The 14,376-nt window shown below is 63.1% G+C and overlaps 1 protein-coding gene across 6 annotated transcripts in view; it reads right to left on the bottom strand.

Moving 5' to 3' along the window:
* Window positions 1–227: 227 nt before the first annotated feature.
* The window catches only part of LRP1 (LDL receptor related protein 1), an 89,062-nt gene continuing 74,913 nt past the window's right edge, over window positions 228–14,376 (bottom strand). For 5 of the 6 annotated variants that reach the window (XM_055696548.1, XM_055696547.1, XM_055696545.1 and 2 more), the window contains 29 exons: window positions 14,144–14,332; window positions 13,778–13,926; window positions 13,196–13,289; window positions 12,685–12,801; window positions 12,455–12,574; window positions 11,824–11,946; window positions 11,312–11,437; window positions 10,915–11,031; window positions 8,947–9,053; window positions 8,620–8,752; window positions 8,234–8,353; window positions 7,580–7,702; window positions 7,166–7,309; window positions 6,927–7,061; window positions 6,558–6,677; window positions 6,015–6,286; window positions 5,745–5,923; window positions 5,353–5,459; window positions 5,014–5,130; window positions 4,466–4,642; window positions 3,931–4,071; window positions 3,674–3,847; window positions 3,432–3,593; window positions 3,061–3,235; window positions 2,608–2,712; window positions 2,345–2,409; window positions 2,017–2,104; window positions 1,691–1,835; window positions 228–1,356 (listed from right to left, as the gene is read on the bottom strand). In XM_055696548.1, coding sequence (XP_055552523.1) covers window positions 1,216–1,356; window positions 1,691–1,835; window positions 2,017–2,104; window positions 2,345–2,409; window positions 2,608–2,712; window positions 3,061–3,235; window positions 3,432–3,593; window positions 3,674–3,847; window positions 3,931–4,071; window positions 4,466–4,642; window positions 5,014–5,130; window positions 5,353–5,459; window positions 5,745–5,923; window positions 6,015–6,286; window positions 6,558–6,677; window positions 6,927–7,061; window positions 7,166–7,309; window positions 7,580–7,702; window positions 8,234–8,353; window positions 8,620–8,752; window positions 8,947–9,053; window positions 10,915–11,031; window positions 11,312–11,437; window positions 11,824–11,946; window positions 12,455–12,574; window positions 12,685–12,801; window positions 13,196–13,289; window positions 13,778–13,926; window positions 14,144–14,332 — 3,965 coding nt within the window. In that variant the 3' untranslated portion in view covers window positions 228–1,215. Of the gene's footprint in view, window positions 1,357–1,690; window positions 1,836–2,016; window positions 2,105–2,344; window positions 2,410–2,607; window positions 2,713–3,060; window positions 3,236–3,431; window positions 3,594–3,673; window positions 3,848–3,930; window positions 4,072–4,465; window positions 4,643–5,013; window positions 5,131–5,352; window positions 5,460–5,744; window positions 5,924–6,014; window positions 6,287–6,557; window positions 6,678–6,926; window positions 7,062–7,165; window positions 7,310–7,579; window positions 7,703–8,233; window positions 8,354–8,619; window positions 8,753–8,946; window positions 9,054–10,914; window positions 11,032–11,311; window positions 11,438–11,823; window positions 11,947–12,454; window positions 12,575–12,684; window positions 12,802–13,195; window positions 13,290–13,777; window positions 13,927–14,143; window positions 14,333–14,376 lie in introns of those variants that run through there. The other variant, XR_008729883.1, reaches the window with a different exon arrangement.

Below are 14,376 nucleotides of genomic sequence, written 5' to 3' on the forward strand. Positions count from 1 at the left end.
GGAACCCGCATGGAAAACCCCATTTCCCCCCTGCACACCCCGAGGGCAATGCAGTGGAGGGATCCTCCTGCCTTACACCACCCGTCTGTGACACCACTCCCTGGGCCAGCACTGGCACCACTGGGCTGGGAGGGCATCAGGGCCATGACACCCAGTGACCTTGGGGCCCGGCTGGTACCGGTGCCTGCCTCCCCGGCCTCACCTCCCCCCCAACCAGCAGCCTGCGCTTCAGTTTTTAAAAATTTTATTTATAACAATATCTGTTTTGTTTAGTTGTAAAGTAATCCAGCAAAAATTATTAAAACATTTCCCCCCAATAAAAGGATGGGGTCGCCCCCCGCCCTCCCCCCACATGCGTTTATTTATTTCTACTATAAAAGCTAGGTCATTTCCATGTTTTTGTTGTTTTTTTGGGGTTTTTTTTTTCCTGTTAAAAAATGTGCATGTTGGAGAGCGGGCGAGGTGCAGGTGACAAGCTGGAGCGAGGGGCCGTGGGGCCAGGCCCCATCCGTACTGCAATGGGGCTGGGGGCAGCGGTGGGGGCACCGTCCCAGTCCCGTCTAACAGTTGGGCAGAGCCGAGAATGGCAGGGAGGGAGCGGTGGAGGAAAAGGTGAGGAGGGAGGGATGGAAAAGGGGGGAGGGGGCCAAGGAGGCTTGCAGAGGCCAAGCTGCAGAACAGGGGGACCTGGGGAGCAGCAGACTTGGGGTGTGTGTGTAGGAAACAGGTCCCCCGGCGAGGGGAGCTGCAGGGGCGGAGGGGACAGAGCCAAGATCTGGGGAGCACGAGCCCCCCGCTCTGCCACCCTCCAGCCGGTGCCGCTGCTGCCTGCGCCCCGCATTGCGGTGACCCCATGTCTCCCGTCAGCCCCAGCTGCAGCAGCCCCAGCGAGTCCATCCCGGCACAGCGACCGCGGCGCCGTCCCTGCTCCGAAACGCTGGCTTGTCTGGCGGGTGGGAGGGGAGGGAGGGGGGGGTGCCCCGATGTAAAGAGATTTAAAATAAACCAAAGCCGGATCTGGCAATGAGAGGCGCCGAGGCCTGGTACCGGGGAATATACAGGTAATAATACTGCTCACATAGAAAAGTAATAATCCTTCATTTGTACATTTATACAGTGGCTCTTGGCTCCCCCGGCCCCGCCCGCCTCCTGCCATGGGTGTCTGTGCCAGGCTCGGGCACCGCGGCCCGGTGGCCCTTCGCCCCTGTCCTGCCCCTATGCCAGGGGGTCCGCCAGGTCGTCGTCCGCCCCCCGCGACAGCAGCTCCCGCTTCTCGTCCGTGCTAGCCAGCGAGTTGCGGCTGTTGTGGGCGCCCATGTACAGCGTGGCATAGACGGGGTTGGTGAAGTTGGTGGGCTGCAGAGAGGGGGGAACAGGTGGGAGGGGGCACGGATACCTCCCTCCCCAGAAGAGCGGTGCCCAGAGGTGTCCCTCGCCCGGGGGTGCCTCGGTGAGAGCCCGCACCAGCCGTGACCTCACAGCACAGCACCACCGTCCCTCCCCACAGCTTCCAACCGTGAAGCCTTTACCTTGGAGCCCCCCAGCTCCCCCTGCACAGACAGCAGTCCCAGGGAGCCCCAACACTGCTGCAGCAACGTGCCCCCCCCCCCCCCCCGCGCAGCACCCCCTGCATTGGGCTGGACCCTGCACAGCCAACAGCCCCGCCGTGCCACACAGCCCCACTCCTCACCTTGTCGGGGTCCAGGGCGAAGTCTGCGTCCAGCAGCTCTCCCACGTCGTCGTCGGGCTCCCCCTCGTACATTTTGTAGGTGGGGTTCCCGATCTCCACATTCATGGCACCATTTGTCATCCGCTGGTGCTGGAAGCCCTTGGCACTGGGTAGGGGGTGAGACGGAGGGTCAGTGCCAACAACACAGGTTGCAGCGAATGGAGCCCCCACCCCACCAGCAGTCCTGCTCGTTTATCCTGCACAATCAAGGCTTTCAACTCCTGCAAGGAGGGTTTCCATCCTGGCTGCATAACGCTCCCTCCCAGCCCCCAACAGCCTGTACTCACCCTTTAATCCTCCACTTGTACCAGACAAAAGCCACCACGGTGAGGAGGATGAGCAGCAGCAGGATGGGGATGACAATGGAGGCTGTTCCTGCGGGAGGAGAGGCACAGGTACAGTCAGAGTGTGGGCAGGGGGCCCAAGCCCCGGGCAGCAGCAGGTCCAGCAGCCGGGCTAGTCCTGCCCCACGGGATAGGACCTGCCCCCCCCCAGCAAAGAACGGGGTTCAGGAGTTGCACAGGGGCACTGGGCAACCCTGGCTTCACCAGGCAAAGACGGGCTCCCACCCCCCCTGGTTTGGAGTCGGGCCCTGCGGGACTGCCCCACACATACGGTTGCTCTGCTGCTGGCTGACGATGAAGTCCTCGCAGCGCGTCCCTGTCATCCCGGCTGGGCACCTGCGAGCGCAGGGAGAGCAGCGGGGTTAGCGGGGGCAGGAAAGCATGCGGGGAGGGGGAGGGAAAGGTGGGGTACAGACCTAGGGGTTGGGGCAAACAGATTGAGGTCTGTCAGTCACATGCTCCCTCCTCTGCTTGGGGGGGCAAGTAGCCTGCCTTTAGCCCCCCCGTCACCCCCCAGCCCCCAGCTCTGCTTACAGGCACTCGGGCAGCTGCGTCTTGTCGCTGATGGAGCAGGTACCGCCATGCAGGCAGTAATTGTCGCAGGTCAGGCAGCTGGGCGCTATCTTGCCGTCTGGACAGCTGCGGGGCAGAGAGGATCAGGCACATGCATACCCCCAACCTATCCTGTGCCCCACCCCAGCACCCAGGACTCTGCTCGCTGAAGGCTGTTAGCTCACCCCTCTGGCACCATTCGTGGCTGTGCCATACCAATGGCTGGTGGGACGTCAGGATGGGCTTGGGAGAGGGACACCTCCTCCCGGGGCCCCAAAGTTGCCAAGATTTCTTAGCTGCTCAGAATTACTAAGCCAGCATCTCTCAGCTGTGGCTGATCCCCAGTGATCGGGCCACAGGCACATGAGTTTTTCTTGGGTCCTTGTGCCCACCATCCCCTCTTCCTCCCTTGAGTTCGATGTCCCTGACACCTACATGCAGGAGACTTCTCCGCTCTGCTTGTTGATGCTGCACTTGCCCTCCTGGCACCGGGAGCATTTGTTGTCCTGGCACTGGGTGCCCTCAAACTGTGGCGGGCAGCGGCACTGCTTAGCGCCGCTGGCCGTCATCTGGCAGATGCCCTCGTTCTCACAGTAGTCGAAGCACTGCCCTGCAGGGGACAGCGGGGTCAGGGTGGGCAGCCCCACACCGGCCCCTCTGGGGGGCTGCCCGTGACCCTGGTCCCCCACACAGAGCACCACCCCAACGCCGTGTCGCCGGAGAGCATCCCCAGAAGAGGGGGACCCGGCAGTCTGACCTCCCAGGCGCTGTCCCCAGCTGCCCTCGCGCAGGCAGCCAGCACTCACGGTACTGGCAGCGGTCCCCGATGAAGGTGGGCAGGCAGCGGCAGTTGGGCTGGTTGCCCTGGTTGACGGTGCAGCTGCCGTTGTTCAGGCAGTAGTCGGTGCACACTTGCTGATTGCACCGGGGCCCCGTGAAGCCGGTGGGGCAGCGGCAGGTTGGCATGCCTGAGGACAAGAGCCGTCAGCGCGCTCTCCATCTGCCCAGGACCAGCCCCGACCCCCAGGCTCGCCCTCAGCAGCCTCACCCGATGGGGAGGCGGCGCAGGTGCCCCCGTTCTGGCAGTAGTCCCAGCACTGGTCGATCTGGCACTTCTCCCCGTTGTAGCGCGGCTGGCAGCGGCACTTGGCCTGCTTGCGGGCGTTGAGGAAGCAGCTGCCACCGTTCAGGCAGACCAGGTCGCAGGTGTCGGTGGTGGGCACTGGGAGGGAGGGACGGATGGAGGTGAGCAAGACTGTGCCAGGCAGGACCCTCCCCTTCGCCCTCCTCCCCTGGACCACCTACCGACAGGGGAGACGGTGGGTGAGGGAATGACCACGCAGGTGCCGTTGTCCAGGCGCTTGCCATTGGGGCAGGTGCAGACGGGGCCACTGGGGCTGAGCAGGCAGAGCCACTCGCACTTCTTGCGGTCACAAGGGTTGGTCACTGCCAAGAGGGAGGGGACAACGTGGGGTGAGGGTAGCAGAGAGACCCACAGCCCTCTTGTCAAACTACTCCCCAAGAGCTTCAGGACATCCCCCACAACCCACAGCTGCCCAGACCCTGTGCCTGTCCCCCCCTGCCCCAGGGTCACCAGCTGACAGCTCACCATTGCAGCTGGCCTCCCCCCACCCACTCCCCTCCCCGCCCCCAGCCCGCTCTGCCCATCCTGATGCCCCCCCCCCCACTTTGGTCAGGGAAGCTGGGTGGCCAAGTCCCCTCCTGCCCCAAGCTCTGCCAGTGCTCCCCTTGCCCTCTGACACCCCGCATCAGAGATCAGGCCCCAGGCACCTCCCTCCCACCCTGGGAGCCGGGCGGGGGTCCTGGGCCTGGCACCCACCCTCCGGTTGCTTGTACTGGTGGTAGAGCACCACGTCGGTGGCATGGTTGAGGCCAGACGTCAGGTTGGTGACAGCTTTGTGCCCAAACTTGTGGATCTTGAAGATGCGGTTGTTGATGTAGGTGACACCGTAGATGTAATCCTCAAAGATGTCAATGCTGAAAGGATGGCTCAGCCCTGGGGAAGTGAAGTGGGGACATGTGCAGGCAGAGGCGGCACGGCTGCCTGCTCGCAGCCTTGGGCAGGGCTGATTCAGGATTCTGGATGGATTTGAGGTGAGGGCCTCCCACCCTGTACAAGGGGGACAGTGCTGGGGGGACAGCAGTGCCAGCAGGCTCTGGTCCTGCTGTGGAGCCCCTAATGAGGGACGCCCACACCCGCTGCCATCTGCTGAGCATCCCTGGCTCCGTGCTGTCGTTTGCCCTGCAGTGGGACCCAGGCCAGGGGCGCCGGGGAGCCGGGCTGTGCCAGGACTGCACCCCAGGGACATCCCCCTAGACGTGTCCTTCTCCTCCCTGCTGCTCTGGTGGGTCTCAGACGCTGCTTACCCTTCTTGTTGTCGATGGCCACGACAGGGTCAGTACCGTTGAGCCGGATGCTGCCGATGACGGAGAGCTTGGCGTCAGCCCAGTACAGCCGCTCATTGTGGTAGTCCACAGCCAGGCCTGAGGGGCACACCCCCCCCGGTGAGGTACGGGTCCCCAGCCCACCCTGAGCCCTTCCTGACCAAGTGACCAGCAGAGCAGCCCCCCCTGCCACTCCTACACTCCTGCCATGGAGCTCAGAGCTCCCAGGCTGAGCCTCCCCAACACAAGCCAGGTTGTACATCCCTCCTGTCAAGGCTTTCACCACCCCTCGTGCCCCTCCTGGCACCCATCTTTGTTCACCTGTTGGCCACTGGATGTTGTCCTGCACCAGGGTCTCCCGCAGTGTCCCGTCCATAGCGGCCGTCTCGATCTTGGGGTGGTTGCCCCAGTCTGACCAGTACATTGTCCTGTGAAGGACGCAGGCAGGTCATTCCCAGCAGGGAAGCAAGGAGGGGAAGAACAGGACAGTCCGACTCTCTGTTGGCAAAGAAACCCTCCCACGTTCTCCCCACGGTGTCCTAGAGCCACTGATGGGACCCCAATGGGCCAGCTGACCCCAAGGCACAGCAACTTGAGCCGACACGGAGTGATGCTGGGGCACAGGGAGCTTCCACCACAGGTGGGCTTGTTGGTAAGAGAAGCCGGGCTGAGGGCTGGGCAGAGGGAAGGGAGAAAGGGCTCAAGTCTCTCACCCCCTAAGTGGGTCGACTACGATGGCGTGGGGCTCATCGATCATGCCCGAGATCAGCGTCTTGCGATTCTCGCCTTTCATCTGCGCCACCTCAATGACATCCCGCCCCGAGTCTGTCCAGTAGATGTTCCCAGCTACCCAGTCGATGGCAATTCCCCGCGGCATCTTCAGCCCCGAGATCTGAGAAGGGCAGAAAGCGGGGAGAGGTGAGGGCAGAGGACACCGTCAGCCCGGCCTCGGTGCCTCCCACCGTGCCCCCGACAGAGCTCACATTCAGGTGGGTAACGCCGCCGTCAATCTGGCGCCGGTTGCGGTTGGAGGCGGTGGAGGCAGTGGAAGAGGCAGGCAGCTCCCGGTATGAGATCCTGCCCGTGTGCCAGTTGGTCCAGTAGATCTTGTTGCCCTTGACGTAGATGTCCATAGCATCGATGCGCACGTTCTCGTCGCCCTGGAAGGCTGGTTCGTAGGCCGAGTTGGGGTTGAAGGGGTACATGCTCCGGATCTTGTTGTCGTCTGCGATGTAGAGGATCTGGTGCTCGGAGCCTGCGGAGGAGGAGCTGTTGGTGCGGGCTGGGCTGGGCTGGGGGGGTCAGCGCAGCTCCACAGTGGGGCATGGGATGGGGTTGCTGCGAGCTTGGCACCCCCTGGGGCTCGCTCTGCCAGGCAAGGACAGGTGATGGCCCCAGCAGTGCCAGAAGGAAGGGTGGGCAGAGGTGCAAGGGGAGGAGAAGCAGCAGGGAAGGAAGAGTGGCTGGGTCCTGCAGGGCGCCACGGGCACACGCAGGGTCTGTGCAGGGCCCCGTTCCCTCCTGACCTTCTGCCTTGCACATGTTGTCCGTCTTCATGAAGTTCTTGGCACAGCTGCAGACATGGGAGCCCTTGGTGTTGTTGCAGAGCTGGGAGCATGTCCCAAAGCGCAGGCACTCGTTGACATCTGGGCAGTGGGAGACAGGAGTTGGGGGGCAGACCAGGAAGGTGCCCTTGTGCACATGGCTGGGGCCAGCCCCTCGCTAGCCAGGGCTCAGAGACCCCAGCCCTCTCCACTCCCCATGTTTGTGCCCCAGGGACACCATTTCTGGTGCTGCAGCCACTCCACAGGTGTGAAGACACATCTTACTGGCAAAAAACAACCGTAAACCTGATGGCCCAACCCCGAGCCCGCTCCAGCAGTGGTGGGAAGTACCTTGGCAGGAATTCTTGTCTGGCACCTTCTGGAAGCCTCTGCGGCAAGTACAGTACGAGGTGGACTGTGACTGAATGCACTGGGCCTCGTCCCCACACATGGTGGTGTTGGTCATGCAGTCGTATGACTTGTGATCTGTGGTGGGACGTGCCGTCAGCCCCCGTGCCTTCACAGCATCCCCAGTGCCCACCCTCAGTGACACCCCAACCCCCCCCCAACATTCCCAGCTCCCTACTCACCATGGGAGCAGGATTCCTCATCGGAGCCATCTCCACAGTCATCGAAGAAGTTGCAGCGGAGGTTGGCACTGATGCACTTCTTGTTTTCGCACAGGAACTCATTCTTGTCCTGGCTGCAGCTCTTGGGCTTGGCTGTGGGTGACTCTGTGGGAGCACAGGCAGCGGCTGTGACAACGCTGCATCCCGGGGCACCCAGCCCTGGGGGAGCCTCAGGGTGCGAATGGCACAGGCAGGGACCAGGCAGGGACCCAGGATGCCTGCACCCGCCTCCCGGTTTCGGGAAGGAGCGGGCAAAGCCAAGCCCAACATGTGGGCTAAATCCAGGGCTCTGCGGGGACCAGCCCAGGGGCAGCAGCGACCCGTGGCCCCGTCCATGCCAGGCGCAGAGCAGCGCCCACGGGCAGCCCCACTCACCGCAGTCCTTCTCATCTGTGTTGTCTCCACAGTTGTCAATGCCGTCACACTGTCGACCGATCCACAGACATACCCGGTCGTTCTTGCAGCGGAACGGTCTGTTGGGGGGACACTGGAATTTCACTGCACCGGCAAACAGAAACAAACGGTGACGGTGAAAGGAGACGCCATAGCCAGGCTGTCACACTTGTCACGAGCTGCTGCTCAGCCTCTGCCTGCTCTCTGGGGAGGCCGGTCCCACGAGGGCGAGCGGGCTCCGGAGACTGAAGCAAAGAGACTGAAGCAGAGACAATCGCCCGGTTGCTGGCCCAGCTGCAGGGGGTCAGCCCTCTTCTCACCCAGCCCCCTGCCCTCAGCCCCCGCTACCCACTGCCAGCCCCCAGCCTGGCTCAGCACCTCTGCAACTCCGCTCTCCGCCGGCGCCACCTGTGCCCCCTCGGCCCCACCAGCTGCCCCCGAGGGGACGCATCTCGAGGGGATGTGTGGAGCTGCCAGAGGTACCCACCGCCCCCCTGGTACCTGCAGCGGTGCCCAAGCACTGGGACCGTCACCCCTCCCCAGCGGGTGCTCAGGGCAGGCTGCCGCCCCCGCGGGCGATGCATGCCGGGCAGGGGCTTTGCCAGGAGTGGGGAGAGGCAACACGGTGTCACTCACAGCACTCCTCGGGGTTTTCATCCGAGTTATCCCCACAGTCGTCCTCCCCATCGCACTTCCAGGCCAGGGGCTTGCACAGTGTGTTGTTGCACTGGAACTCATCCAAGGGGCATGTGCGAACTGCGACAGCACAGGGCAGGAGGAGACATGTCAGCCACTGCTGCTGGGCTGCCAAAACGCTAGTCTGGGGCTGCAACTCCAATTTCCAGTGTGGCTGGGAGCTCTCCAGGGCTCGGATACGTGTCTGTGCATGCCCTGGGGCTGGGCAGAGCGGTGCTGACACACACCCCGTGGAGCACTCCCACCCATGGCAGGGACATGGGACACGCGAGGGCATGGGATGGGAAGATGACCAGCCCTGAGGGAGCCACGAGCGCTGCCATTACCCCCAGTGCCACAGCTCTCCTCGTCAGTGCCGTCCATGCAGTCTGCATCAGCATCGCAGCGCCAGCGCATGGGGATGCAGTGCCCGTTCTTGCACTGGAACTGGTCGAACTCGCAGCGCGGCGTGCAGTCTTTCTGCAGGGGAAGGGTGAAGGACAGCAGTCAGCAGGGACAGCCCCGGCTGTGGTAGCCTCCTGTCCCACGACTTCAGCCAGAACCAGGCTCTCAGCCCCTGCTTGGTGGCAGGGCACCACTGGCACATAGACCGGGTGGCACGTGTCCTCACTCCCACACGTGCTGGCAGGGAGCCCCTGCCCTCGGTGCCATACCTCATCAGAGCCATCCGCACAGTCATGGTCCCCATCGCACTTCCACCTGCCGGCAATGCAGCGGCCGTTGGCGCAGGAGAACTCGCTCTCCGAGCAGGGCCGGGGTGCTGGGGGCAGAGAACACAGAGCATCCCCCTGAGCGTGGGCTGCTGGCAGGGCTGCGAGGGCAGAAGGTCTCCCTGGCCAACAGCGCGGGGGGGGGCACAGGCTGGCACAGACACACGTCCGGTGGCACTGGGGACAGGGTGGGGTGCAAGCAGAGCCAGGGGAACTGCCAGAGAGGGGCATGGCTGATACCACCTCCCAGCCCCCTTCCCATCCCACTCCCCATCCCACTCCAGGGCTCCCAGCTCCCTGCAGGGAAATTTTTTTTTTTTTTTTTGGGGGGGGGCGGTACTATGGCCATACAGACTCGCTTCTGGCAGCTTTCCGGCTGCGTGTGTCCTGCATGTTATTCTCCACCGAAGGCAGCACCAGCCCCACAGGTCCCTGTTGCCCCTGTCGCTGCCCCACCAGCAGCTGCAGGCAGGAGAGGCAGCGGCACCCTGGCCAGTCTGGCAGAGCCAGCCCCCCCAGCCCCCCTTGCAGGGCACGGGGACAGACTCCCCCACAGAGCTCAATGCACCTGGTACCAAATCCATCTGCAGGAGGAGGGCACACGGCACACCCTCCCACCCAGGACAGCTCTTTGGACCCTTCCCCTCCCCACTGCCCCAGGGCAGGCGGCAGAACTGTAGGGGAAGGGGGGGCTGCACAGGGGGCGTCCAGCTGGAGCAGGAAGGGTCAAGGTGGGGACAGACTTTGGAGCCAAGTGTGAGCCATGCATGGCCCCGGTAGTGGAGGCAGCAGGGTTGGACCCTCCCCAGCTGCAGCTCCAGTGGAGGGAGACGCTGGTGCTGATGCTCAGTAAATCTGCCTGGGTTGTCCAGTCCTGACCCCTCTGCCCTCACCTAGAATTTATTGTCTCCATTGATTTTAGTGAGACTGCACACAGAATTAAAAGATTTTGGCAGGAACCTACCTCTGAGCGCCCCATAACGACAGTATGAAAATGGAGAAAAACATAAGATGAAGTGAAATGGCACAAACTCAAAAACACGACATGAAATCAACAGAAAAGAAAAAGAAGTTGCACCCTAGAGAGCTGCAGGGAGACAGAGGGACCCAGGGCAGGCACTGCATGGTGGGATGAGCATCTGGCTCTGCCCGGGACCCTGCAGCTGGCAGCAGACCCCGGTGCCATCCCGTGGGCAGCTTGAGCCCCTCTGGAGGGGCAGGACCAGGCTCCTGCCCACAGCACAGCCCCAAGAACTGCCTCGTCCACACAGACCGTCACGGTCCTCCGCTGCTCAGTGGGGCGGGCGCTGGCACAGCTCCGCTAACAAGCAGTAACTCATTAAGGGGCAGCAATTTGACCGTCTGCCATGGCTTCTGGCGACCAGCCGCCTTCCCGCACACTGGTCCAGGTCCAGGTTTGTGACCTGGGTTCAGGTGGTTTCACAGCTCTCCCCGCAAAGGCTCAGTGTGTCCCCAGTGCCTTCCCAGGCCAAACCATTTCACAGGGTGCTGCCTGCCAGGCTGGGGCCAAAGCGTGGGGCGATGCTCTAAAGCAAAGCTGCTTCACCGTTCGTGGGACCAGGCTCCTGCAAGCCCCACGGGTGAGCACGGCCACGCAGGACCTGTGGCTGCCAGCCGGGGAGGGCACTGGGTTTCACCTCCTGCCTTTCCTCTATCCCACTTGGGGCTCCTCCTGAGAACAGCCCGCAGCCGAGCCTGGCTGTGGGACCAGCCTAGCCAGACCCAGGTCCCGGGGGAGAAGGCTGCTCCCCACCACCAGCCCCAGTCAGCCTGATGCTCCCCCCGTAGCTGGGGGCACCGGCAGACAGAGGGGCTGTGGGACCTGAACCGCTCCCCTCCCCAGTGCACAGCCAGCGCCCAGGATAGCAAAGGCTTGAAGGCGGCACATACTGCAGCTCTCCTCATCCGAGTTGTCCCCGCAGTCATTGTCATAGTCGCACTGCCAGCGACCTGGCACGCAGCGGTTGTTCTTGCAGCGGAACTGGTAGGGCTCACAGGTGCGTTCGTCTGGGTGGGATGAGACAGGGACAGGCATCAGCATTGCCCCCACAAGGGGAGGGATGGCCACACCAGCTAGCAGAGCGGGCAGTGCTGCTCTCCGCCAGCCGCCCTCCGACCCAGCCTGGCCCTGGCCCCCGTGGTTTGCAAAAAGGAGCAGCTGAAACTTCACCCAGCCCCAGGCACACCGGGGAGGGGGAGGGGACAGAGTGCCAGGGCAGCCCGACCCTTGGGGAAGGGGCACGAGATGCTCTCTGGACTCGTCTCCCCAGCCCCAGCTCCCACTCACCGCATTCCTCCTTGGGCTCATCAGACCCGTCCCCGCAGTCGTCCTCCCCGTCACACTTCCAGCGTGCTGGGATGCACCGGCCCGAGTCCTTGCACCGGAACTCGTCCACACCACACGTCATTTGTGCTGGCGGGGAGAAACAGGGTGACGTGGACATGGGGAGGGGGGGTTACAATGCGGGAGCACGGCCAGGCACATTTCTTCCTCTGCAGGGCTGACGAACACCCTGTGCCAGCAGCCTGGAACTCACTGCAGCACCCCTGCTTGGAGCAGGGCAGGCAAGATTCTCCCTTCAAGCAGTTCTCCGGGGAGAGGTCAGAGAGAGGAGTATCTCAGCGGGACAGACCCAGGCAGAGCCACCACCCCACCACCCACTGCCCGCAGCACCCGCAGGGACTGAGCAGGGACCTGCCATCCCACAGGCAGAGACACACAGACGTGACCGGCTGTGGGCGAGCTCCAGGTTTTGGTGGGGCCAGACCCACACCCCCCACCCCACGCAGGTGTCTTACTGCAGTTGGCAGGTTCATCTGAGCCATCCACACAGTCGTTGTCCCGGTCGCACACCCAGACGCGGGGGATGCAGCGCTTGGTGATCGCGCACTGGAACTGGTTGGGGGCACAAGTCACCTCCGCTGCAGGAGGGAGAAGCAGAGTCAGGAGAGGCAGCAGGGCAGGCAGGGGTCTGCCAGCCACCATCCCACAGAGCACAGAGGCACGCAGCCACTCTGGGCATCACAAGTATCTGGCCATGCTTGGTGACCACGTGCATGAGAAGGGAGGGGAGCGGAGCCCGGTGGTGTCCCCAGAGGACTTGACCAGCTGCAGGGACACAGGGCAGGAGGCACAAAATCCCTCAGGTGTGCAGCGGGCTCAGTGCAAATCCACAGCAAATACTGAACTTGCCACTCTGAGGGATTTAAGGATTTTGTTTCCACTAGGAAACAGAAGTGTGACAGTGGATAGCGGCTCTGTGCAGAGCAGAGGTAAGGAGAAAGCCCCATGCCCAGGAGCAGGACCACCCAGAAGCCAGCCGGCAGAGAAGCCGATACCCAAATACACAGATCTGATGCAGCACTGAACTCCTCACCCCTAATCGTACATGCTCCCCATCCTTAACACGCTTAACAGGTCCCCACTTACGGCAGTCCTTCTCATCCTCGCCGTCACCGCAGTTGTCCTGACCATTGCAGCGGAAAATGCCGGGGATGCAGCGGTTGGTGTTGGTGCATTTGAACTGGCTGGGCAGACAGACGTGGATATCTGGGGAGGGAGGCAGCACGGTCAAAAGCTGACACGCTGCATCTCTGCTCTGCCGGGATGCTGCAGCCCTGCTGGGGTTTGAGGGCTGCGAGGGGATGTGGAGAACCTACCACAGTTGGCTTCATCTGAGTTGTCCTGGCAGTCGTTGTCACCATCACAGATGAAGGCTGGGTTGGTGCAGATCCCAGTGGAGCACTGGAACTGCCCTGGCCTGCATTTGAACTCAGCTGTGGGGTGGGTAAGACAGGGTGAAAGGTTTGCTCTGGGGAACATTTTCAGAGCAATCTTTAACCTCCCACTTTCCCCTCGGGGGTCCTCAGCAGGGACTGAGCAACCAGCACCCAACCCTGGGCTCTGGTGCAGCGAAGGGGCAGCTCCGGCTCCGAGAGCAGCAGGGGGGCAATACCCCACGCAGGGATAGTGTCTACCCCGCCGTTCTCCAAGCCCTTTAGTGGGGTAACCCCTGTTCCCACCAGAGCTGAGTGGGGAGCAGCAGCAGGGCTTTGGGGGACCAGCACCAGGCTGACAGCACAGAGATGCCGTAGGGCTGGCAAGAGCCGGGCAGGGGGGGCCGGGGTGCTGGGACACCGTGGGCTGTGGTCAGCCCCGCTCGGCACTCACGGCAGTCCTCCGGCTCATCTGAACGGTCCCCGCAGTCGTCCTCGGTGTCGCATTTCCACCAGAAAGGGATGCACTTGTCGTTCTTGCAGACAAACTGCAATGGGGAGAGAGACAAGCTTGTGAGGGTGGCTGGGAATGGGGAGGGAGGACCCCAGAGGGCTTTGTCCCCAGGGAACGCTGCCGAGGGCACCGATCTCTGTGCTGTCCCTTCCCAGGCGCCCCCAGGACACTCTGCCCTGACCCGGAGCAAGGCCTTAACCCTGAGCCCACCCTCCACAGCCTCTGGAGCTGGAGGGATGGAGAGGAGCAGGCAGAAGATCGCTCCAGAGCCAGAGGGTCTCTGGCTCCCCAGGGCACCCCCAAACCACTGCAGTCTGTACGTGCTGGGAAGTGCCACAGGAGGGAGGTGCTGCCCGCGCCTTCCGTGAGCTCCCCAGCACCAGCTGCGCTGCCCGAGGCGCTGGGACCTGGTGAAACCACGGCAGGAGGGATGCGCACCAGCACAGGCACACGGTTGCCACAGGGTGCATGTCCATGCAGGCAGGGGCGGGCAGGGGCAGGCAGGGGCGGGCAGGCTGTTACCTGGCTGGCCGTGCAGTTGGAGACGCAGGTTTTGCCATCGCTGCCCAAGTAGAAGTTGGTGGGACAAGCACACTTGTGCCCCCCGCCTGGCGAGAGGAGGCAGAGGTTGCTGCAGCCGGCGTTGTTGGTCTTACAGGGATGGTTGGGAACTGGGGAGAGCAGGGAGACAACCGTCAGTCACACCAAGACAGGGGACCCTCAGGGCGGCATGTGAACCCCCAGCTGCGACACCCTCCTCGCCACACACCGCCCTTCTGCACGCCCTGCCCAACCTTTGCACATCGCCCCCAGCCCCAGCCTCCTGCCCAGGGCTGCTCTGCGCTGCCAGGACCACCCCAGCCCCGCAGCCCCTGCCCCACGGCTCACCATCGGGCTGGCGGTAGGGGTGGTAGATGTGGATGTCCATGGGGCGGTGCAGCGTGCTGATCAGCAGGGTCTTGTTGGCTCCCGTAGTCTTGTGGGCCCGGTTGATGGACTTGGTCTCCCAGTCAGTCCAGTAAATGAAATCCTCAAAGAGGGTGAGCGCAAAGATGTGCGGGATGTCCTGGCTCAGTACTGCGAGGGAGAGCGGGCGGCTCAGCAAGGGGCTGCCCCACGCC

Source organism: Falco cherrug, chromosome 19 (assembly GCF_023634085.1).
Source record: "Falco cherrug isolate bFalChe1 chromosome 19, bFalChe1.pri, whole genome shotgun sequence".
NCBI classification, from domain to species: domain Eukaryota; kingdom Metazoa; phylum Chordata; class Aves; order Falconiformes; family Falconidae; genus Falco; species Falco cherrug.